The sequence below is a fragment of the Haemorhous mexicanus genome, chromosome 5, assembly GCF_027477595.1.
Source record: "Haemorhous mexicanus isolate bHaeMex1 chromosome 5, bHaeMex1.pri, whole genome shotgun sequence".
NCBI lineage: Eukaryota > Metazoa > Chordata > Aves > Passeriformes > Fringillidae > Haemorhous > Haemorhous mexicanus.
The window spans coordinates 37,347,938-37,374,115 of record NC_082345.1 but is presented as its reverse complement, the minus strand read 5'-3'; the positions used below and the strand labels follow the sequence as shown (position 1 = coordinate 37,374,115).

The 26,178-nt window shown below is 40.0% G+C and overlaps 1 protein-coding gene across 1 annotated transcript in view; it reads right to left on the bottom strand.

Annotated features, from left to right (window-relative positions):
• The window catches only part of PAWR (pro-apoptotic WT1 regulator), a 72,340-nt gene extending 46,365 nt beyond the window's left edge, over positions 1–25,975 (bottom strand). The window contains exons 1-2 of the mRNA XM_059846863.1: positions 25,910–25,975; positions 24,865–25,504 (exon numbers count right to left, since the gene is read on the bottom strand). Coding sequence (XP_059702846.1) covers positions 24,865–25,335 — 471 coding nt within the window. The 5' untranslated portion in view covers positions 25,336–25,504; positions 25,910–25,975. The remainder of the gene's footprint in view (positions 1–24,864; positions 25,505–25,909) is intronic.
• Between the last annotated feature and the right edge of the window lie 203 nt (positions 25,976–26,178).

Here is a 26,178-nt window from a genome sequence, read left to right as displayed (position 1 = left end):
GAAACCACTCAAGATACAATCAGAACTGAACCTTCACCCTAAAGTTGAGCCAAACTTTATTTCAACACTGAAATAACTCTGCGTTGCTTTGATTTTACTTCTGCTTCCTATTTTTTTATTTTCATGTCCCCCTGCAACTGCTTTGTCCAGCCAAGAAAACAAGACTTCTCCCTCCCCCAAGATTTCCAAGAAATTTAACAACATAATGGGCAAGGGCTGAGGCTCCACAACAGCTAGAACCAGCAAGTGTCCTTTTAGCTATACTCCAACTCCCTCTTTTCTGCCTCTGCACAAGGGCATTACCAATCCTCTGCATCCCCTCCACGGACACTGGCAAATCATGTCAGGGTAATTTTCGAGCAGAAAGGTGCCTCTCTGAAAAGTGAGCAGTATTTTGTACACCTTGGTCTACCCAACTACAGGATCAAAGAGGTGCCAGGACCACCACAGGCAAGTCAGGTAAAAGCAAGGATCTAAAGCAGTGGAAAAGGATAAAACAGACAAGGAAAAGGACAAAACCTCACAGAATTAAAACCTCAGCGATTCAAACCAGAGAAACAGGGGTTCAACAGAAATTCATCTAAAAGCACATAATAACATTTAACATTATTAACTATTTTGGGATATAAATAGTGTCCCTGATAATACTAAACACCATCTATATTTAGAGGGAAACAAACTACTAATTCAGACTTCAGAGCTGAAACACGAGGCCCAGGTGACTTCTTGAATCTGCAGGCTGTAAGTGCTGCAGAACAGTTTTCCCCTTGTAACCTGCACAGCTGCTATTACTCTAGGCTGAAAAAGCAGGACTACTACAGAGCTGCAGAACTCATCCATCCAAGCACTGGAAGTTTCACCACCATGCCACATCATGGCACAGCCCTGTCTTTAACATTCGTTAGGTAAAAAGCCCATCAAGAGTCAAACATTGGATTAACACACTCCTTCTCACATGTTCTTCTTCTTGGCTCCACATGCAGCAGGGCCATTGCAACTCAAAGAAAACTGCAACACAAATATAAATGAGCAGAATGGAGAGACAAGAACAGGCTGGACTTACCTGTCTTGTCCAAGCAAGTCATGAAGTCAGCAATACCTACAGTCTATTCAAACAGCCCAGCCTCATCTTCTGCTCATTCTGATGCCTGCACTACCCATCCTTCTGTCCTAGCACTTTTACCTGCACAGGAACTGATCCCACTGTAAATGAATTCAATTAATCCCAAAAATGTTAATCTTCAAACCTTCCACTTGCCCTATTATTACAACAGGTGCCCAAACACAACTGACAAGGACCTGGCCTAACTCCATATGAAATTTGTAATGAATTACCCCTCTCTTGGCACAACATATAAAAATACATTAAAATATGTATACCTTGTATACATAGCATACCTCACATTAGTGACTTCTCCTGCTAACATATGCAAGTCATTTTAGGAAAAAATATCCATTAAACAATACCACAAAGGATCATAACACAGGTACTGCACTATGCCCTACACTGCTAGGATTTCAGTATTCTCATATTTCTGCTTTAAGAAAAATTTTCCACATTTTTGAACAGGGAACTCCTTTTTATAAGCAGAGCTTTGTACACATACACACTTCTATGCCTTTTGTTTAACTGTACTCATAACATAGCTTGTAAAGATAAAAAGAAGGTATTGAAAATTTAGCTGCAGTAGCTTATGCCTGGAATATAAGTGGAGTCTAGGATTTTTCTTGCTATCCTTATTTCTATAAAATCTATCTTTATTTCTATAAAATGTAATATCTTATTAAATGGAGTTAGGATAACGAAAGGCTCTGTCTTCTGTAGCTCCTTTGCTATTTATGGTTTGTGTTTGAAGACTGTTTCTAAATGGTGGAGAGGGAAGCAAGACACAGGTACATCTATGCATTCTCATACCAAGCACCTACAAAGGCTTTCACAGTCATTCACTACTGACACAAAATGCTGTGAGAAAGGTTTTCTCCCAAAATCTCAGCTCACATTGTAAACAACCGAGATAGTGAAAACAAAAACACACCTTGCAAATTGGATGCAGACTGATTCACTCATGCATTTCATTCAACCTAGTAAGACTTTGTTGCAAGAACAATAAGTACATTACAGAAAAATTCCCAACATACGCCCAAAAAAGGGGCATAAAGCAGCTTGCCAAGAAATGTAATCTTTATCACTGGAGATTTTAAAGTACACATCAATAGAAGATAAATATCAGGAATAACACAGGTGTAAGAATGCTGTTGGGACAAGATGACAAACTGGACAGCTCTTCAGGGCTCCCTGCAGCCTAATTTCCTAGGAGTTTTCAATAGCAAACTCTTTGCAGTAAGAGTTGCAGTGGCAACAGAAACAACAAATAAGGATAACAAACCGCACCAAGAACACATTTTTCCTCACCAACCTTCATGCATACATCCCACAGAAACCACCTGCAGTTGCCCAGCAAACTGGGAGAAACAAGCATAAGCAGAGCATTTCCCCTGAATGAGGACAACTGCTCTTATGCCACTTCAATTACAGGCTTTTTTTTTTAAGCAAAAAAAAAAAGTTCCTAAATTACACTTTTCCCTTCTTGAACTTATCCAACTGACTGCACCAGAGTATTAACTTCAATCACTATTAGTACATCACACCTACTGAAGAAACTAGTTCACATCTACATTCCCTATTAGCTTAATCAAAATTACTACCTTTCTTACAACCTCTGCCTTCCTGCTAACACAAGCAATTTACAAGATAACTACAACAGACTTCTGTGCTGGTCTCAATTAAAATACTAGGAAAAAAAGATCTGCTAAATTACACTGCCTCTTCATTAGTCAAGAAAATTAAGTAAGATAGATCTCCCACTAATTTACTTGGAACTGACTCCTATCTAGCTGATCTAGATTTATGAACCTAAAATTGCTTTTGTAATTGTATTCATAACTTTATACTCAAATTCTCTAAAATCTTCTCCAGTATTCCAAAGTTTCTTAGAAATCAGTATTACCAGACCAGAGACCACTCCGGACAACTCCTTTGAGAGCAAGTTATCTGGACATGATCATTTTCAAATGTTTATCCTTACTGGAGATGAACCAACTCCCTAGAAAAAGCCTTTCTAAATGTGAATACTTATACTTGTTTCCAATGGGCAGAAAACAGAAATATTTCTTCAATGTGTACTCCTAATGGCAAGTGCTAATCAATGCAGCATAGTAATACCAATCCAACCAGAAAGACACAACATGACTCACATTATGACTGAAATATTGTTTGAGGAAAAGAACTGCACAAATGAAATGTAGCATTTGGCCATGGCCATGCTACCAGACCTGGGAACCGAAAACATTCATTTAAAGTATCTAAACCGACTGTCTGAAACAACCCCCTTATTTCCCATTGTAATAGGCTAACAGCACAACATATTAGTAACTCTGCCTTAAGTGAGATAGGCACATAGGAGGCACAGAACACAATGCTAACACCATCACAGCTGATGACTGACCACAACCCCAAGTCTAAAGCAGTCAGACCCTTAAAGATCTTCCCTGGCAGATAAATGAAGGTTCTACTGAGAGCAGGACACATCCAACCCAATCTGCAGTGGCCACAATTCTCAGTAAGAGATGCTGCTGTACACTTCCAGAGGAAAGATCTGAAAAGTACTGACTGAGAAGACTATCTGTATGTGGAGCCAAGTGTTGGAAACACTGAGGATTTATCTGATTCTGCTGGCTTTGATATATAACTTACTTACAGACTCTTAAAAAAGAGACAAGAATTGCAATTTTTTGTTTTTCTTTTTAATCAATCCAATCGTTTGTTTTATTTATTACACTCCTAGAGTGCTTTAATTTGTGGTTTTCTTCATATGCTCACCCTCCAGTGAGCAACACTCCTGGCAAAGCTGCCCATGCTGAACTTTTAATTATTCAACAGCAAAGACTAAACATTTACCTCTATTTGCCACAAAGCACATGCACTGCTACAGTCTATTCTTAAAGACAAAAATTTTAATAGAAGCATTTGTAAAGAATGCCAATTTTGAAACACAGCATTCAATTGCTTGGTGAAACCCTCTGGCAAGGATGTTGTGCATTCCTAGGAGGATTTAAATTAGTTTGCCACAGAACAAAACCTGGGTTACGGATAGTAACTTGGATACAGTCACACACACACACAAAAGAGAACATTCTCACTCCTCCTGATCTTTTTCCTTGAAAAACCACAACCATCAACATGCAAAGTCTGTTTTAATAAGATAATGTGAGGGGGTTTTGGGGAAGCAAAAAATACTAATTGCAATATAGTTTCTACACCAAGTTAAACCTGTTTGTACTTCTCAAAATTACTAAGGAGTGTAACTTGGCAAAATCCTACAATATTTGAAGCTGCTACTTTTGAACTGACATTTGAAAAGACAATTTTACATTAAAGACCAGAATTGTACATCTCAATTTGAACTTCAACTCCTGATTTTTTTTAATATGATTTGAGACAGGCTTGCTTAAAATAATTTCTTAGTTGTTCACTCAAATCTCACTTTTCTGTTCAGCTAATGAGTAGGGCATTAGAATAAAGACAGGCCGTAACATAAAAGAAATTTAAACCAGTCTCATTAAAACAAGGGCTCTCAGCATTCAGCTCCCATCTTCCAGGGAATCTTCATATACATGATAATTAGCTTCCTCAAAGGCTAAGGCTTAAATGTCATTTCTTTGTGTTGTAAATTCTAATTATTCATAGTAAATAAATTAGTGATACTCATTTATTCCTTAGAGCAATGTAGAAACTTAAAGTAATGGTACAACTGGCAAAAATTAGGAGTTCCCAAAAAGGGAAGTAAAACTTCATTCTTCACATTCCAGTAGACTTTAAAAGGGCTCCATTAACACTAACGGGGAAAGGGCCAGTGACCTAGAACTTTACGTATGGTCCAAAACTATTAATGAACTCTGAAGAATAAGGAGTAATGGGTATTCAAAATCCCAACTCCTGTGATGTAGCAGGAGAATGAATAAGCTGTGCTCTAATTTACTCTGACATGCAGCACATCATGGCTGCAGAAGCAGTATGTTACAGCAAACCATCTTTCAGGAGTCACATTCTTGGGAAACAGCCGATTCCCAGGGATTCTCACATGACCCTTAGTTTCACAGCAAAATACTTAAGAAATTAAACTACATATCTTACATATAAGTCATGAAGAAAGAAAAGGCATTGAGGGGGGAAGAACATGCTATTTAGCCTCACTTGAGGAGACAATAAAATCAAATGGACTTTATGACCACTCTAACATTATGATTATTATTGAGCTTTATCCTATCTGTAAATTTTAGATTATGGACGTCACAGTCATCCACTACTGGAAGACAGAGACAACCTGAATATGTCCCTTGAAAAACTGTCAAATGAAAAGGCTTTTAAGCATCTCAACAGTCAGCTCTTGTTCCCTGGGCCCTTTTATAGACAAATAAAAGCATAATATGAACCAGTATTAAAATGACAAAATTATTTTGATCTTTCCTCAGACTTGTTCAGATTTGGGCTCCACAACTAAATCAACCACTTGATTAGAATTTGGCTTTCAGAATGGAAACCAAGGAAAAAAAATTACCATTCTTGAAAACACTAAGCTAAGTTACTCACAACCAGTAGTACAACTCAGCTTTCAAAACCATCCTGGGGAAAAAAAAAAACACTATGCAAGGCATTCTATCACTAAACATACCTTAAAACTTTTAAAAATAATCTTTTTACAGAAGTGGAGTAAGTACTTTTTATCAGCACAAAGGCAGAACTTAGCTTTTATTTAAAAAAAGCACTATCAGATGATTAAGATATTGGGATCGATTTGAAAAGTTATTACATTTTTCTACTAGTCAGAATAAACATTTAATGCTGTTTTTTCACATTCAAATTTAAACTATCTGTAACTGAAAAACAGATACATTTGTATTTGTATTCCATAATTCACCACGATTATGAGTCTCCTAGATGGCTCTTGCAAGCAATACCAGAATTCTTTAAATTACTATAAATATGAGAATACATATCTATCCAAATCAGCACTGAGTTTTTTTGTTACTAGAAATACTTCTGGTTGCAACTAAAATGCTTAAGTTTAAAGAATGAGGAACAACCTAAAAAATATTTCCTACTTATGTATTGGACATATAATTTGTGGATTCATACTGATTTCCTTTTTTGAAAGAACAGTTGAATTAAGGTCCCTAGGCCCTTGAAACATCTGGAAAGAAAAGGATCTGAGAAAAATGTGAACTTTTACTAGCTGCCGAGGAAGTTACCTTGAAAAATAGGTAATTCTTTCTTTCTTATTCCTTTATAAAAAAGAAACAACCCACAGTCTCTCTGATATGTGTCTGATGAACAGTAACTCCAGCAAGGAGAATGAACAAAACACTTCTCTCAGATATGCCTCAGCTCACTTACAAGAAGGACTAAGAAAACCAACATAATAAAAAACAATGCTTTATACTCCCTTTACTCTGATTTAAATATGATCAAAGTACAAAATCAGAGCAATTTCTGAAAATAGCAAATGAGGTAAACAGTAGGAAAAGAAACTAGAGGTGATTTTTAGAGGAAGAGCACATGAAGAAGGGCTTGTTCAGCCTGCTAAAGAAGTAGTCAAGGAGCAATTTAATAGCAAGCTCAAACTCTCAGAAGGTTAGTTACAAAGATGATGGGAGCCAGGCTGTTCTCAGAAGCAGCAGATGATAAAGCAAAGGGTATAAAATGCATCAACTGGACACTAGGAACAATATTTCAGTAAGAAGCAGCAGCACAGCACTAGGTCAGGTTACTCAAAGAGACAGCTGGAGAGACCATCCTTAAAGGTTCTCAAGCCTCAGTAAGACAAAGCCAAGGCTGATCTGATCCAGGGCTGCCCAAAGTACTGCTCTGAGACTTCCAAAGGCCTCCTCCAATCAACATTTCTAAGCATTTACAGAGCCAGCAGGGCTGCTTGATTTATCTTCCATGTCCTGTCACCCACTTCCCTCCAAAGTGGAAATCTCAGAGTCCACTTGGCTTTTATTTTTCTTACATTTGGACAATGAGATCAATACTGCCTTTTTGAGATGATTCAGGCAAAATGTTCTGTAATTCAAAGCTCTGTGTAAAGAAGTGTTCAAGCACAAGTCCAAAGATTCATCTAAAAAAATGCAGAGAAGCAAATATTTCGGAAAAAAAAAGTCCAAACAAATAATCAGATGCATTTGAAAAGTTCTCCTAAAATATGCAAAGGAAAATCTTTTAAAAGCCAAAGGTTATGGTTTTGAAAGAGTCAATTGATTCTCTATTATTCATTAAGGGACTGAAGAAAGATGGACTGATTCAAATGCATACATTTTTCTGGATAGAAATATACTTCTTCCTGTAACATTTGCTAAAGTTACCCACACCCAAAAAGCGAGTTGCCCTATCCAAATGTACCTTTACTGCTTCACTGTTCCAACTCTTACTCTACTGGCTATGTAAACAGATATACAGTAAAGTCACAAGTCATATCACACACTATATGATAAAGACTATATATTGAGCAAAGGTGTTCCAAATGCACCAAATCCAATCAAGGTCAGCTTCCAAGGGATTTGTGATCATCTAGTTCACTGAAATCAAATCAAAATTGCCAAGATCAGAAATCCCTCTCCCTTCCATTAATTATTTTCTGCTCCTTTCTCTCAGTGCCTTCAGTTACACTGCATTTCCTTCAATTGCATATTAGTTGGATCACTTTTTTTATTGGCCTTTCATTTGAATTTGTAGCTTTATTATTACTGAAAGCAGCAACTTTCTCAGATGCTGGGAAAAGAAGAAACGGGACTCATGGATTAAAAGCTGCAGAGCAAAACCAACATAGAGACAAATGCTGGAAAAAAAACATAGTCACATAGAGACTGCAAATCCTATTCCAAGTGTATTGCTGGATGATCTAGTGAGAAGTTAAGGGGTACACAGGTGTAACTTTTGACTGAATTATAAAGTACCTTCTCAAGAGGATTCCCTGACCCTCCCCCTTCCATATGAAAGGACTATTTGATGAAAACAAGTAAACTTCCAGCCAATAACTATAGTAAGCAGTGACTGAATTGACAAAGGCCATGCTGGAAATTGAGCAAAATTAGGAACCAAAGACAAAAATAATGAAATTTTCTGACCAATTCATAGCAGCATTAAAAAAAAAAAAATCAGTAAAGTTTGACTTGGAAATTAAGGCTGCCTTCAAATTAAGCTCAAGTGAAAAAAGCATATCCCTGAGTGTATTTTAATTTTATTCAGTTCTCAAAACAAACTACACTTAGTCCTCCTACCAGACACTAACATCTGGAAGTGATGAGCACATTTCTGGTACAGTACTCTACCAGCAGATACAGCACAGAGATTTGAAGTGTATAAGCTTCACACCTTTTCCTCTTGCTATTTACTGTCAAGAGAAGACAATCAAAGGACTTTTTATGGGGACTAAAGAGGCAGCTGCCAAATGTCTGAAATGGGTAAGCAGCCAAAACAATTCCTTCTGCCTCATTACAGGCCCATTTAAGTATCTTGTAACAAAAGGCACTAAAGCTTAAAACAAAAATTCACAAGTCTTCACTTAGCTCTGCGGTTCTCTTTCCAAATACTTTAAAACAGTTGAGTGGATATTGTTCCCTCCTGTTATTTTTTGTGCAGGTTTTGGTGCTGCCGTGGCATACCCACAACAAGTAAACTGCTCCAACACAGTAGCAAGTTTAAATGTAACATGACTGTATGGACTGAATTCCTGGCAAGTTCTTCAAGTGCTGGGTCAGTTGATTACAACAGCAGATATCTACTTATATTTCAACAAGAACTGACTCAACCATCATCTTCAACTTCAACATTCCCTAAAAATCAAGGAATTCAATCCAACTGTGTGTAAAACACTCTGACTACTAAATTAAATATTTAGAGTACAGGATTATGTTCTGAACAATAAAAAGAGCCTTCTGGAGGATAAATGCCTTTTTACAAATCCACCTTTCAAGGACAGCTCCATCTTTTGAAGAGGATTGATCTTGAAAGTAAAAAGCACTCATCTATGAACTCATTTAAATTATAAGCAGCAAATGCATTTAAGCAGAAAATAAGCACATTCTTGCAAAGCTTCCCAATTAAAAAAATAAAAAATAAAAAACCCAAAACCCTAAACATCCATGATCACACTTCCAGACCTTCAAAGGTGTAAAAACATTTGATAAAAAGTAAGAACAAACAAAAAAAATCCAAGCAGCAATAAATGCTAATTTTGTTCAGAGCAAAAATTAGCTAGTATAGCTAATTTTTAAGTAAAATACACACAACACACTTTTTCATCCCAACACCACCAGTTCTGAGATCCCATGTAACACATTGTCTGCCCTGGGAGAAGAATATTTAAGTATCTGCAAAATACCCCCCTCCCTCTTGCCACATTCCCTTCTTCCCCTCCTCACTTTTTCAGCTAATACTTTGACATTACTGGCCTCACTAAACTCAATCCTGCAAATTCCTGACATTCATGTCTTCTTAATCTGAAACGTAACTTGAGGAGATGGTTAACATTTGACCTTTGCTCTACCTCAGACATACCTGGAGACACAAAAAAAGTCCAAGGCATGCAAAACGCATTCACAGCCTGAAAGGATGTTTTATTTTAAAGTTCCCAGCACACAATCTTTAAAAAAAAGCAATCCATTAAAACTTCAAAAGATAATTTAATAAAAATTTTTCTACAAGTATAGACCTTTGCATAAACATTACAAACCTGTACTGAGAATGAAGACACGAAGAAATAAATAGAAATAAATCCTTAGAAGCATACATGCAGGAGTTTTGGTGAAATTAAGAGTTAAATAGCTACCACAACTAACGAAAACAGTCAATCTCATTTAATTAAATTGGATACTACACTAAAGAATGAACAACAATAAATCATACATTGATTACAGAAGTGGACATGGTACCTAACAGGCTATTAAAATATTAGTCAGAAACAAATTACTAAGATAAATGGAGGATCAGGCTACAAAACAAATCAGAAATAAAGCAACCAGCTACTCTGTAAAATAGAAAATCTACCTGCTTACTCTAAATGAAGCCAAACAAAGGCTCAAATACCAGTACCTCTACTCTTTTTTTTTTCCATCTTTAAGATGAAGTTTTAAAACTAAACCTTGAAGATTATTCTAGCTTTTATCCTCCCTCCTACTCTCCTTCATTATACAGACACAAAAGGACTTTTGAAGATTGCTAGCTACACCTCAAATGTGTGCACTTTAAGTAGGGTTTTTCATTGTTGTACTTTGGGAAATAGATTTGTTACAAATTAAATACTCTCAATGATCAATAGGAAAAGTTGTATTGGTGTAACATGTTTTTACCTTAAATGAACTTGTCAGGCATATAGGCTTCACATCCTTTCAGCTTTTAATTGCTCTAGTATACTATCTGCAGATACTGGCAGTACCAGAATTTTGAAGGAAGAAAGAAAAGAAAGGGTTGGAATACCAGGGATGAACACGATTGTTTAATGAGCCGGTGTCTCTTTGCTAGAATACAGTCCCCATTTGCTGTTATCTCCATGTGCTTCAGGCATTTTGTTTGTCATACAGTTAAGGCATGACTGAACATGCCATTCTGAGACTGTTCTTGTTAAATAAACCTGCAGCTACAACCAATAAAGGGAATGTCCTCTTACAGACATGAGGCATGCCACCTAAAATTTAAGTCAAGTTCTCAGAAGTAAAAAAGTGAAAAAATAAAGTGATTACTTTTCTTCTGTTCCCGAGAAATTTTCATTTTCAGTTACAATTGCACCTTTCAAATCAACTTGTACCAGTAGCTGCTAACACATGAAAACACTGACTAGAAAATTCGTAATTTTCTCAAAAGTAAAATATTTCAAGGAATGTATTTCCATAACTACATGACATTATTTACAGTCCTCTTTGGAAGGGCTGCCTATCCCAGAGAAAACATGTCCTTCCTTCAAAGCCAAGACCTTTCAAATGAAACCAACTGCACTTACTTGGGTTCAAGCCTAGATGCAAAGCTGAATTCAGAGTCTGGTGGCTATTCCTCGGCACAAACATCTGGGACCTACCACTATATCCTCCCAGCTTCTTTGTCTGGACAGGCAGCTTCCCATCTCACCCAGCACACACTCACCATCCCATTCAGTGTACTTGGTTCCCCAAGGCAGCACCAGTCCCTCTGAGCTCACTTCTTATACCCCATCACCTATGAAGTTCACAGAGTGCTGGCCTGCAAATAGTTCATGCACATGACAACAGCTAGAAAAATATGGTCCAGGCTGAGTTCCAGATATAAGGCAGCATCTGTAATCCCTAATAGAAACCCCTTTATGGCAGAACATATCCAGTGATATTTTAGGGAATTCATTCATGATTTATTAGTGCAACTTCCAAATAAAGAGTGTCTAAGCAGAAGAACCATCCCTGCACAAAAGACAGAAAAATCTTAATTCTGTAAGTTGAACAGAAGTAGATGATAATGGAAAAAAAATCCATTTAAGACTGTGGAAAAATATTTTAGAGGCCTTACTTCCTTTTTGCTAATTAAGTTTTGATACTGACCAAATACTAGTCCAGCCACAGATCCTAGTTCATACAGTCCCTCCAAGCTTCCACTGGAGTCCTGCTATGCAGGAACAATGACTATGGCAAACAACCAAACAGGGAAAAAAAAGACTCTTTACCATTTATTTCAGATTTAGATCTCTACCCTGAACTATAGGGTGCATAAATGCTACCAATTCCATTTCATAGGGAAATAAAGAGGTGTATTTAAAATTGTAATTTTAAATACTGGCTCATATAAATGTAACCAAACTGATTTTCATATTTAAGCTTAGATTCATACACATTTATATGAATAAAAATTTTGGTCACCTGTGTTTTAAGAATGGCTGTAACATACCTTCCACTTCAGAATCTATAATTAAAAAACAGAATATGCAACTTGACTGGAACACTTTTCTTTCTCCCTTCTGACACTCAAATCCTGCTGCTCTACTTTGTCATGTGCTGACCTCTTTTTTCCAATACAAGTTTTATCTATCCCATACTCATTTTAGAGGCGCTGTGGAAAATGAAGGGAAAGCCATATAGTTGCTGCAAATTTAAAACAGTTAACACTTATGCAACCCTGCCTGGTTTTTCCCAACATATTTCAAATAAGGTTATCTCAGTCTCTGGACTATGAAGAAATGCAAAAGGCTTTATAAATATCATCTTATATGCAAGTATGAGCACTGGATACAACATGCATTCAAGAGACCAAAAAGCTAAGACAAAAGACAAAAATAAACCAATCAACAGCACAATAGAAAAATCACCTCTGTTTAGTGAGCTGCTTTTTGTTTATCATATTCATCAATTCTCTCCACATACAACAACACAATTATCTCTTCTAAACTACATCTGTAGTTACCTATCTTTCCTTATCATCTGCTTTTTTAAATATCAGGACATTTGTCATCTTTGTTGAAGTTCTGTAACACATTACAGGACAGACACATCTTAAATTTATCCTTCAGTTTAGCCTTTTTTTGTTATTTACTATGCCTTCAGTAAATCTACTAAATTGCTCCTCCAGTTTCTGCCTCAGGCTAAAAAATCCAAGCACAATAAAAGAAAGATTTTTACAGGTATATTTTAAAGGGACAGAAACCATTCCATTCTGCCAAAAAGCTATTCTTTTTAATATTGTTCCTTCCAAACTGAGATCTGATAGACAGACCTCCAGCCCAAGCACCAGGTACACCATCTGCACTTATGCAAGAACAGCTATACTTCTGCAATGTAGTGGCAAGCCCACCAAACACTCTAAGAGGGAAGCAACACTGACATCCAAAGGTCTGAGAGTCAGCTTGAACATCACTATATCACACTGGCATACCCACATTTTGCATTATTTCTACATGGAGTCAGTAAGGTCAGCATGATTTGTCAACCACAAGTTCAGCAGTGCCCGAGCACCATCCTGGTCCTTCCGCTTGATCCAAGGAGGATCTCCAAACAGAAGAACAGCTATTCTCAACCTAAATTAATAGGCTGTAGCACCCAAACACAAGGCTGTAGGGATACTTACACTTAAATTAATGGAATAGATATTAACTGATAGCTTGCACAATGTACAAAATCCAGGCTTCACTCTCATTTTCTGGTCTCTCCGCTCATGCCAGCAGTAAGTGATGAAAGCTTTAGAACATAAAAACATACAAACAACCTCCATATTATTCTAAATAAAGAGACCACAAAAAAAAAATCAAAAAGGGAAGCAGAATGGCAGCTGTGAATACATCATGCATGCAAAAATACATCAATATTTCCAAATTCTTGGTTTGATTCTGAAACATTCTTGCATCGCATAAAAAAATGTAAAATGCGATGAGAAGTGGTTTTTTGTATTGAGCTGCTTAGCAACACCTGCATTCAAATAGCCTCTGGGTAACTTTGACAAAAACTGATTTGACATCTGACAAGCCCCAATTTTTTTTTAAATGAAAGGAAGAAGCAAGCCCACAAATGGGATATATTAAAACACCCATTTATGTTTTAGACTAAAGAAGATTGTCAGATAAGCAGATGCTCCTCAGTTTCTGCCTCAGGCTAAAAATAACTCCTATATTTTGCTGTAGAAGTCAACTGCCTGAGGCGCAGTATTTCACACAAGGTGATTACAATGCACATCATCTTCAAGAGGATACAGGGTATCTCACTGTACAAGTCTTGTTAATTTTTAGCCTATTTCTGTTTTCACAAAATTACCTTTAGGGTTTCTATGCCTTTCTAGCCATCTTTCTAGCCATTAAGAAGTACTACAGACTTTGTCCTTTTTCAAATCTATTAGTAAGAGATCAAAAGAGTAGAGAAATAGGCTGAATAGGAAATTCTTTGACAGATGGGTTAGGACCAAAGAAATTCTAGCTATGCCATTCAGAAGTATCTGAATGCTGGTACCTAAATATTTGGTTATCAAGTGCAGGTCCCTAATTTAATTGCTAAGAATGCTCAAAGTGCCCAATTCCAATATACTTCATTGGAATGCTTTATCAGAGTACTTAACACATCAAATATATGCTTCTTAAACATTCGGCTGTAGAATTCCAAATCTGAAAAACTACTACATTTCTGACATTCCTGCAGTCTCTACTACCTTTGTGAAAGAAATGTGACCATTTTCTAGACTCAAACATCTTGAAAAACAATGACAAATCATTAACTAATGATTTAAGCTCCAAACATATCCTTTACCTCTTCTCAGCATAATATACCATAAATGAATGTAATTTAAAACACAAAAAAAAAAAAAAGTGGACCATCTAAATTCATCATATATTCAGCTATTTTTCTAAAAGAATAAAAACAAAGGACTGCTCTATCAAATGTCTCTACATTCAGTTTTTAAATCTTTCAGCATTTCTCATCATTTTGCAGATGTTTTTAGCTTTTGTCTAATTGAAATGATAGTGTCATAAAATCGTCCTTTGAAGTACCACATTGCAGACACACACACAATCTTTCATCTTGAAATTAGTGCATTAATTTAAAGAGAACTTTTTACAAAAGGACCTCAGAGCTTTTATAGGAATGAAGAAATGGTAACCATAAATATGGCTGTGTAACAGACAGAAGTTAAACAACTCATTTAGCACAGGTCTAAACCATAGTTTTCTACAGGACCAAGCACTTCCATGTTACACTCCAATTCCCACATTCCAAAATACCTAGATCTTTACTCAAAACAGATCTTACTCAAAACTACTCCTCAAAAGAAAACAGACTACAAACAAATAAATATAAGCTTTTGACTTTGTGTTCTAGAGGCACCTGTAGCAGCTACCAGCTTCAGGAAAAAAAAAAACGAATTATTAAATATTACCTGTGAAAAGATAATAGTTACTTAAGTACAAAGAACAGAGAAGTCACACATGGAATCTTTGCTGGGTTCCAGGCTGTTTTCCTACATTCTGAAGAATGTGTATGATACAAAGACAAAATGAGGAGAGTTGCTCAGTTAACAGAGGTATGAGTCCTTATTCATACTGCTAAGCACTGTTTTCTGACCAGAGATCAGTATGACTCTTGATATCAGACTTGCTGAAAAAATGAAGTCATGGTCCTATTTCAGATTGGATTTAGTCTATAACTGTTAATAAACTTCATTGCCACAAATAAAAAATACACACACTCAATCTCAATCTGTGAGCAACAGTCTGGGGGACAGACTACAAGCACAACCACTGCCAAACTTCAAACAACTAAGGCTAATAAGGCACTGGCATAGTTCTGGCTGAGCAAAGCACTCATTAATTGATCCATATTAATAATAATTCCTAGTTCAACCTGCAAAACCAAAATGTATAGCTACGGAAGAAAATGAAATTATATTTTGTGTCACTGATTACTCTGTTCATTGCACCTTGGGAGTATTAAGATTAAATCTGTTCTAAAAGCAGACTAAGAGTTCCTAGAACTCTTTTGAAATGGCTGCTCACCCTATATTGTTAGTTTAAGCCTTTCTTGATGTTCACTTTGTTTAATAATCTGTCAGAGTACTAGAATATTAATTAGCTCCTAAACTCTGCAATAAAGATCATCTTTCAGAAGCTCAACAATCTTGAGGAATATACACAGTAACTGGTGAAAAGGGATCATTACATGAGGCTTACAGATACCACACTGAGTTTCTGCAGGGAAGAGAAGGAAATAATCATAGAGAGGTATCTCATCATCTAGGAGAGTTCTCAAAAATGTGGAACTCATTGTCAGCTGATGCTCTGTTTACTAACAGTTTACACAAGTTGAAGAGGAGACTGAACAAGTATTTTGCCCATAAATTCATGTTAATTTCTGTCTATTTAGCGATTTCTATACAGTGTTGCAAGTCTTTGAGATGAGAACTGCCAAGTGGCTAGAAAACTATCTCACAGGAAACACCAGACAACATTTCTGCAGACTTTTTCCTATGTGTCTGATTATGGCCATGGTAGGAGCAGGACATTGAGCAAGGCGGTTCTTTAGTCAGACACACTACAATTAGTATTATTTTACTGGTGCACAGAGAGGAAAAATTAAGCTAAAGAGCTTTACAAACAGCATACAGTGGGAAGAGACCAATCCAGATGAGTGCAGGTTTCAGATGAAATCCCATGTTCCTACAAACACTAAACTGCATATTGCACGGAAAACAAGTCATAAAATATGTACCAGTAACTACAGCGGACAAGTAGGACATGAACAAGTTCCTATAATTCACAAAAATAAGTAGCAGGGTCAGAAAGTGCTGAGAGGAGAAAGAGTGAAAGAGGGGGAATTCCCCATTATTGCCCCCTTGGCTCCTGCCTACCACTGTGGTCTCTCACACACCTCACAGATGCATGTGGCTCAGACACCATGCTTAAATCAGCTGTTATTTCACAACACCTTTTTCACATCTGAGTGCTGCATGCATTTTGCCCAGCTACCCTGCCTTTGTACCTCACATCTTGTTATATCACCTCTTTCTGCCCATCTCTTCCAAAAAACCAAATCCATCTTTTTTCCAACTGTCCCAGGCAGACACCAAGTATAGACCTAGGCTCTTTGCAGCAGCGCATGGCAGGAGACAATGGATGAAAATGTAAAGGAGAGACCAAAAGAAAGGAAAACACTGTCATTTCAGGGACAGTCATGTCCTGGTAGCATTGCCCAAAGAAGCTGTCAAGACTTCATCCTTGGAGATTTTCAAGATCTGACTGGATGCAACAAGGCTGAATTAGACTTCCTGAGGCTCCTTTCACCCTTAATTACACTTCAATTCAACACCCACACAAAGAAAACACCCAGCACTGCACTGGACTATGCTTCCACAAGTCTCTCACCTACTCAAAAGCTTCTGACTTCAAAGATTCAAGATATCAGTCACTTGGGTTTCAGATCAAGAAAATCAATTAAATACTGCATAAAACATTGTGTGAAGCACATACCTATCACTTCTGTTGTTGTTGTTTGTTTGAAGGTGAGTAACAGCTGAGAATTAAGATAGGTAAAAACTGCAGATGGCACAGAATTACTTTTGTTTCTCGGAGGGCTCTTTTTTGGTTAATTTATTCATTTAAGCTTACCTTAACTCAGGATGATGTTTTTGTGTTTTGTACCAAACACAGCTACCATCTAAGATGATGTGATTATTACATGGTAAGACTATACAACAGAGTTGAATATAAGATTTTCAATCCTGAAGTAAGAGAGACCTAAATGTTCCATTCAGTTCTTCATAGCAACATTCAAGCCGATCAAATACAGTATAATCCTGAAACAAAACACCAGGGTTGTGGTTTTTATTTTAATTTCCCATGACCTTGTGTAGCACAAAAAATAAGTCCCACTTAGACCCACTTAGTCTTTCAAATGAAATTATTTAAATACACAACTCCAACCTTGGGGGGAATAAAGTTGCAGATCATACATGAGTTTACATAAATGTAATAAGTGTAAACTGGATACAGTTTTAAGAACTCAGTACAAACTTGTATGGAACTAATCAACAGTGGCTCTTCCAACTTGCCATCAACCAGGACCCCCAGGTCCTTTTCCACAGGGCTGCTCTCCAGTGTTATATTCTCTAGTTTGTCCATACATCCAGGGTTGCCCCATCCCAGATGCAAAATCCAGCACTTGTAATTTTTAAACTTCATAGGGTTGGTGGTTGCCCAGCCCTTTTATTTGTCAATGTCCCTCTGCCTTCATGGCAATAAACAGCTCCTCCCAACTCAGTGCCATCAGCAAATTTACTTAGCATTCCTTCCAGTCCTGTGTACAAGTCTTTCATGAAGATGTTGAAGAGCACAGGGCCAAGGATGAGCCTTGCAGAGCCCCACCAGTGACAGGTCACCAGCCTAATGTAACTCTTCACCACAACCCTTTGCTCACAGTTGCTCACCCACCGCATGACGTGTTTATCCAGCTGTGTGTTGGACATTTTGTCCAGAAGGATACTGCGACAGACATCAGTAACAGCTTTACTGAAATCCAAAAATGTCACAACTGGCACCAACTGATCAACTGGAGAGTTACCCTGTCAAAAAAGGAAATTCAGTTTTGACAACCAGGACTTGCCCCTCATTAGTCTGTGCTGGCTGTGACCCATGACTGCACTGTCCTCCAGGTGTTTCTCAATAACTCCCAACATAATCCTCTCCATAATTCTACCAGAAACTGAAGTGAAACTGAGAGACCTGTCGCTACCAGGGGCATCCTTCTGGCCCTTCTGGAAAACTGGGGCATTTGTCAAGTTCCAGTCGATTGGGACCTTTTCAGATTCCTGAGACAATTCAAGAATCATTGAGAGAGGTCTTGTGATGACATCAGCCAGCTCTCTGAGTACCCTTGGATGAACTCCATCAGGTCTCATAGATTTCGAGGGATTCAGCTGGAAAAGCAAATCCTCTATTCCACTGGGAGTTTATCATTCTCACAGTCATGGTTCCCCAGCTCAGGATACTGGGACTCCAATAGGCCACCACCAGAGTTGAAGACTGAAGTGAAGAAACAATTAAATGTCTCTGCTATGTCTACATTCCATTTTTTGAGGTGACCATCTTCATCACATATATTATTTCTGCACTGCCTTTTGCTATTGACATATTTAAGAAAGCCCCTTCTACTGTCTCCCACAGTTCTGGCCAGCTTCAATTCTGTCTGAGCTTTAGCTACACAAATTTTCTCCCCACAGAGGTGAAACAGCATCTTTGTAATCTTCTCATGTCCATGAACACTGCTTACACTGGACATAGAGCTTCCTTTTTGCCTTAGCTGCAGAAGAAGATCCCTGCACAGACAAGTTAGCCCTTTATCTCACAAGCTTGACTTCCAACATTTTCAAGTTACCTGCTCCTGTACTCTTAGGAAGGTGGTATGGAAGTGACCAGCACTGTTAGACCACAGCACCTTAAAAAGCATCTTCCCAAGGGATCTTACCAGTTCCCTGAGCAGCCTGAAGTCTGCCCTCCTCATGACCATTTGAAACTTGATTGCTTCCTGGTGACTGGGGCCAAGACAGCCACAGAGCGATCAATCCACTCCACTCACAAGCCCCACTCTGAGGAAGGCAGCAAATCAAGAAGGGCCCCTTTCCAAGTGAACTGCCTTAGCACCTATATCAAGTTACCATCCAAGTGCTCTAGAAATCTTCTGGACCTGTTTGTAGCAGCTGTGTGGTGCTCCCAGTTAACATGTGGCAAATTAAGGTCCCCCTTAAGAACAAGGGCGGCTGATGAATAGATATTCCTTAGCTCCTTAAAGGATAACTCATCAGTGTTGTCATCCTGGCTGAGTTGCCTATAGAAGATTTCCACAATGAAGTTTGTCCCTTAATCCTTACTCAGTAGCACTCAACTGTGCCACTGCCAGCTCCAAGCCCCATACATTTCAGCCCCTCTGTTACCTATGTCACCTCTTCACCTCACCTTCCCTGCCTGATCTCTCCTGAAGAGCCTTTAATTGTAACACAGCAGTCACAGGACTCATCCCACCAGGTTTCACTTACACCAGTGATGTCACATCTCTGGGATTAAGGAAGCTCCTCTTCCTTGTTCCTCTTGCTGTGTGTGTCAGTGTGGGAATGTTTTAAGTGCAGTTCATTGCAGACAACACCTCATGGGGATGACTGGTGGACCTCATAAGCACACAGTCCCTCCAATTCTGCCAAACAGTTCCATTGCTTATCACAGGCAAACCTGGTTTTCTCTCAGGCTTGCCAGTGATAAGCAACAGGATGGGCACACCAGGCTTGGAAGGTACACACACAGTGAATTAGAAGCTGCTACATGGATTCTGGGATTGAAAGTTTTCCAGACTTTTTAAGTTTTTAATAAACTTAGTTGTGATTGGGTTTTTTTGACAAATAACTTCCAGCACCTAACTATCCTTTAATATTCTACCCAGGATATTAAAGCATATTCTTAAACAAAACAAAACTTGCAAAAAATTATAAGCTTATCATGTGCTAAAAAAAGATGGAAAGAAGAAAATATGCCCATTGAACAGGTGTTGTCAGGAGACTTGGTCAAAATCAGAATTCCCAAAGGCATTAAAAGCAAAACAAACTGGATATAAACAATCTTAATACAATTCTTCCATCAGAACCTGAAAATGTTTCTATTTACCCTGCCACATCTGAAGGAAGAACCATAAATGGAACCCTAGTAAGATGTGTTCACTAGACAAAGCCAGCAAGAGAATGGTCTAACCTATCATGAATGGTTGTCCAGATCAAATAAATATATTTCAGACTTCCACTATAACACTACTACATCTGCATGAATGGTAAGCACATCAGTCAGATGCAGGGTTTTTTTCTAGTACTCTGAACAACCACCTTATTGAGGCTCTTTTTTCCTCAACACACACAAAACCAAACAAGTTGTTTTACAACACAACTGATGTTAGACAATGGAAAGACACTACCTCATTAATCTCAAGCTATAACATGAAGACACTTTAATCCTCAGGTAGGGAATCACTAAGAAAGATAATGCTGAAGGCAAACTTCTAATCAAAAGAGCTCAACAGCCAGTACAGGATTCCACTCCTCTCTCAAATTTCCAGCCATTCAGAGAAGGATTTCAATTCCTTTACAACACACACAGTAACTGCTATGCCTGAAATATGCAGCACTTAAATTTTCTTGACGTTTTTCCAACTGGAACACAGCAATTTTCTATTAGTCTCAAGCACATTGGACTTCTTTAGTAGCAGGAACTCTCTTTCCCCACAGAAAGCACTCACTGCTCTACTTCCTTCCAAGGTTGTTGCTCAGTATGACAGCTACCAAGCACCACACATGCACTGCCTTCTAAACACACAGGCAGACTCCTGACAGGGAGCCATCAGTGGGGATGCAAAAAAAGTTGTATCTTTACTGCTGTTCATAAGACAAGAGATGAACACAGACTGGCTGAACATCCTTTGCAGAGTCCATATTTGAATCACTTCTACCTTTCACTCCAGTATTTCCCACAAACAGGTCAGGAGACTCTTGTGTCTCAGGCCTGGCAGCCTCAAGTACAAAATACATAGATCAGTGCTCCTTACACCTTTTAAAATCCTTCATCACCTTGTTATTAGCAAAAGAACACTTCCCAACTTAGATGACTTCCATCTGGTTAAGAAAAAATGTAAATTTTATCTATACTGCACACATTACATAAAACCCAGCTATACAACTCAACTGTCCTTCCTCAATGAGCCAAGATTTTGATTATATATACATTATATATACACCTTTTTAAAAAAAGTAACCACCAAAATATTTGTAATTCTCCTTTCTGGAGTTCAGGAAAAACAAACAACAACAACAAAAACCCTTGCTTACACAGCTATACCAGCATAATCCTCAAATGTAAAGTTACAGAAGAAAAGCTGCAGTTTCACCAGTGCAGCATGGCTTGCTTGCAGCAGGACATAATTATGGTAACAATACAAAACATAACTGTTACCCTATACATGGATCCTCATACAGCACTGTCAGTGAATAATGGGAGCTCTGTGTTTCTTAAATAGGCATTAGCACAACTGTAAATGAGAAAAATGCTGCAAGTAAACTCAACACCTGCACCAAGTGAGTACCTGCAAACCGAGAAACACATTCCAAACATAATTAAAAACGGTTATAAAAGTTAATATTTAAGGAGGATAACATACAAAGTAGTGGCAGGTGCATATAATTCAGTTACCTTTTACAACCTGAAGAATTGTTATGAATCAACAACACCCAAACCCCACAGCACTTAATATTTAGACAAAATCCAACTTTCAAGAAACTACAAGCACTGAAAGGAAAAACATTTGACATTTTGAAAAGTCACCATTACTTAGATAAGCACTAGGGCTGAGAAGGTAAAAAAAACAGCCTTTACTTTTATAATGGGAGTCTCTAAATACAAAGCATTGTCAACTTCCAACCAGTCACCATCTGTTTTCACAGCCTCCACTATGGTTTCTGTCCTCCACCAACACCCATACAAAATACAGTTAAGACACAGAACTCTTTAAGGAACTGGCCCTATTATCTTCCCACTGAATAGGAGAGAAATTAGTCATTAATAAGTAATCTGCTAACATTTTCCATGTCTGTTTCAATATAATTTAGACAACACAAACTGTTCTTATTCTGCCACCTTTCCTATCAATAAATTCTCCAGGTGCATTGCAAGTGAAATTAAATCCTACTTCTTTGGGGCAAAACCTATTTTTGTATTCAGTTTTGGGCAGAAAAGCTTTTAGGCACTTTGTATCTTCTAGGAGTGCATTTTTTCAACAGGTACCAGTTTTCATTTCAGAGGATCTTATTGGTCTCCACCACAGTGGCACAATGATCATAAAGGGGAGATATTTAGCATAAAATGTCTACTTCATTCTTACAAAAATTATTTTCTTGAAAAGTAAGACAACGAAACACCCAGCAAAGCTCTAAAATAACATCTCCTGAGAAGTAATTTTAAAACATACACCATGAAGAGCTACAAGTGTTAAAATACACCTTGGTAGGGTGTACTACTACTACCAAGTCACTATGTATTGACTGTGCAGTAAACTGCCTAGCATCAAGTGAGCAAGACAGCAAGAAAGTGGAGTGTTGCAGATTACTCCAACAAGCCATCATCTACATCACAGCCTTCTTTTGTCTGAGAACTTCAGCTGACCAGCTTGAGTCAATACTTTAAAATATTTTCTCATGACTACAGAGCTGTATGAAAGACAAGTAAATAGTCTGCAAAGCATTAACCCATAAGTAGGTACTCACATTTGACACTGGAGACTGTTTTTGAAGCTGCTCACTACCAGGAATGATCTAGTGTTCCCTACCTAAACAATTCTTAGGAATGCATGTGGCAATGAATAAAAACATTTAAGAAAGGCAAAATACTGAAAAGAGATAGATCTGCATAAGTATATACTGGTAAAAAATGCAGCACTTACTAGTAGCAAGCTTCTCCAGTGACACCTTGTACGACAGTTACCTACAGTTATTAAAATTTGACCCCAAAAATGTGATGAAATGCTTAACTGCTACTTATAGAAGCAATTAGTATAAAGGTACAAGAAGTTTCCAAGAAGTGCCAACATGTGGCGACACTCAGCAAAGTTTAGGGAGCAGGTGGGAACTTGTTTCTCAATGCCAAAATATGTTACCCTTAATAAATAAAGATATCCTTTAAAATGCAGTAAATTCAAACACAGGATTCTAATGGCTGCTGAGCAAGGAATGTGTTTTCCTGAAAAGTAAGACACATTTTGAGTAATACTTTAACAAAACAAACAGAAACCCCAACCACAACCAAACTCACCAAACCCCAAACCACACCATCCAAAAACTACCAAAGGAGTTCAAAAAACTAGTTCAAAGAACTGGGACATTAGTCTCAAAGAGCAAAAAGAAACCCACTGCTCAAAACCAACCAACCAAAGAGTGTACAAGAAGGGACAGGGTACACAACAGAGACCCCTAAAATATCACACCATACAACACCTGCTGCAATGTGCAAAACCATTACTGACTGGGCTAGGACTAGTTCACTTAGAGAAGTAAAAATGCAGCATTTTAAGGTTCCTATAAAAGGCACAAGGGCCAGGTATTTAAGGGGGAGTCCATATAAAACAAACAAGGTACAGTCTATGAGGCTGGCACACCCTGAAAAAAAAACTAAAATAATTCACTTGTATTCACCACTTTACAAAACACCGACACTGAAGACCTATGCCAAAACTCTTTACCTCAAACTTACAAGTATGCAAGTAATTGTTCTCAAAAACCACAGTTATAGACTGTGCATATAAACATTTCTACTCTTCCTGAAACTCACTCATTTCTACTCATTACTTGCATATAAATATAAACATTTCTACTCTTCCTGAAACTCACTTCTCAACCTTCCAAGACCACCTCACATGAAAGGGTATGCTGTGAAAGTGCCTAGGATGTCACAAGCAAGGGTTAGTAACTTCAGGTGTGAAGAATACAATTTCATCTTCTCCTGCTGCTTCAGAAACAAAGACTTTTAATTTTCTAGACCTACTTTAATAATCCATAATATTAACCAGAAGAACTAAAATATTTTTTCTACAAAAATATGGTGATCACCATTCTAGTTCAAAACTATAGACAGAAATCCAACTCTATTCAGTTTCCTGTAGTCTTTCTTAATAACTGCAAAACAAGCTAAAACCTTAGTTATCATTCTTCTGAATTCCTCTAGGAGTATTACAAATCAATGCCAGATTTTTATACTAGTAGCAAACCACAGAGGACAGTGGTGTTGGCTGATAAAAATATCTTCCTCTGCCTCAAAAAAATGTTCTTCAAACCACCACATTTTTTCCAGTGAAGGAAATTCTTTTGGATTCCAAACTGAATAATATTTACACCTGAACATCTATTCCAACCTGATAAATCAATTTTCTCTCGTTACTATTGTTTCGACCATACTTTAACAGGCACGTGTCTCAGTTTGATCCTCCAAAAGGTTTGAACTTACTCTGTCGACAAGAAGCTACTTTAAAAAAAAAAAAAAAAAGCCACAAGTTACGACAAGTCTAGCTTCTTTAGGATAAATGACACCTCATCTGTCCGTCGCTTGGGACGCCGCCCTGCCCCGACCCCCGCGGGTCCGTCCGGCAGGCGCAGCTGCCCGCAGCGGAGGGAGCGCGCTTCGGCCCGGCCGCGCGGGGGGCCCGGGCCCGGGCGGGGAGCGCTCGTCAGCAGCACCGGGGCTGCGCCCGGCGCCCCCAGCGGTGGCTCCGCTGCGGCCGCGCCCCCCCGGCCCCGCTCACCTCGGCGGCCGGGATGTTCACCACACCTGTCGACCTCCTCTTCTCCCTCAGCTTCCTCTTCTCGATCTGCCCCTTCCCCTTCCTGGCGCTGGGGCCCGAGCTTTTTCCCTTGGCGGCCAGCTTCTCCTCGCCCTCGGGGGAGCCCGGTGCGGCGGCGGGCTCGGCCCCGCGGTTCCCGGCGAGAGGCGGCGGCGGCTCCTTAGCGGGGGCGCCGCGGCCCAGGGCGGCGCTGGCGAGGCTGACGCAGTTCAGCGCCCCGCCGGCGGGGGGCGCCGCGCGGTCGGGGGGCAGGTTGTTGTTGTTGTTCAGCTCGGCGGAGGGGCCGCCCCCCGGAGGACGGGGCTCGCCCCCGCCCGGTGCGCCCGGGGCTGGCGGTGCCTGCTTCGCCCGCATCTTCTCCCGCTTAGCTTTCCATTCCTCCAGAAAGTCCGTGGTGCTACCCCCAGCGCTGCGGTAGCCGCCAGTCGCCATGTTCCCGGCGGGCTGGACGGCGAGAGCGCCCCACCAGCACCGCTGCCGCCGCCCGCCCCGAGGCGGCTCTGCTGCCGCCCGGAGAGGAGAGGTCCCGGCGGGTCGGGCGGGAGAGACGGGGGAGGGAGAGTCGGGGGCGGGGAGAGAGGCTCGGAGAAGCACAAACACCCTGGAGCGAAACAAAGGGGGGACGTGAGCCGTCCCGCCGCACTGCCCATCCCCGTCCCGCTGCCTCCCGAACTCTTCGGGAAGCCCCCGACCCCAGGGGACGGGTCTCCATCACCGCCCGCCCTCGCACGCTCGGCTCCCATGGCTCGGACCGCGGCGCCCGGCCCCGGCGCGGCGCCCCTCGCTCCCCGGGGCTCCCCTCACCCCTCGGTCCGGGGCCGCCCGGCAGTACCCGCCTCCTCCGCCCGCCCGCTGCGGCCACGACGGCCGCGCAGCGCCGTCCCTCGCCCCGGGCCATCGGGTACCATCCCCCGAAGCCGGTGCCATCCCCCCGCCGCCCGCTTGCCTGCCCGGGGAGCCGCGTTCCCGCGCGCAGCAGGGCGGGGCGAGCGCGGCCGGCGCTCACCTCCCGCCCGGCGGGGCCGCGGCTCGGGCGCTGCACAGCGCCGGCGGCACCAGGTGAGCGGCACCGCCTCCCGCCGTCCCGGAAGGAGCGGCGCGGCCCCGAGCCTTCCCGAGCTCCCTCCCCTTTCCCCATCGCGGCGCGGACACAGCCGAAGCCAGGGCGGAAACTGCCGAGATGGCCCCGACAATGGGGTGAGGGCGGGGAAGCCCCGCCCGGCCCGGTGCATGCCGCGACCCGACCGCCCCGGCTGCCGGCCCGTGCGGTGCCCT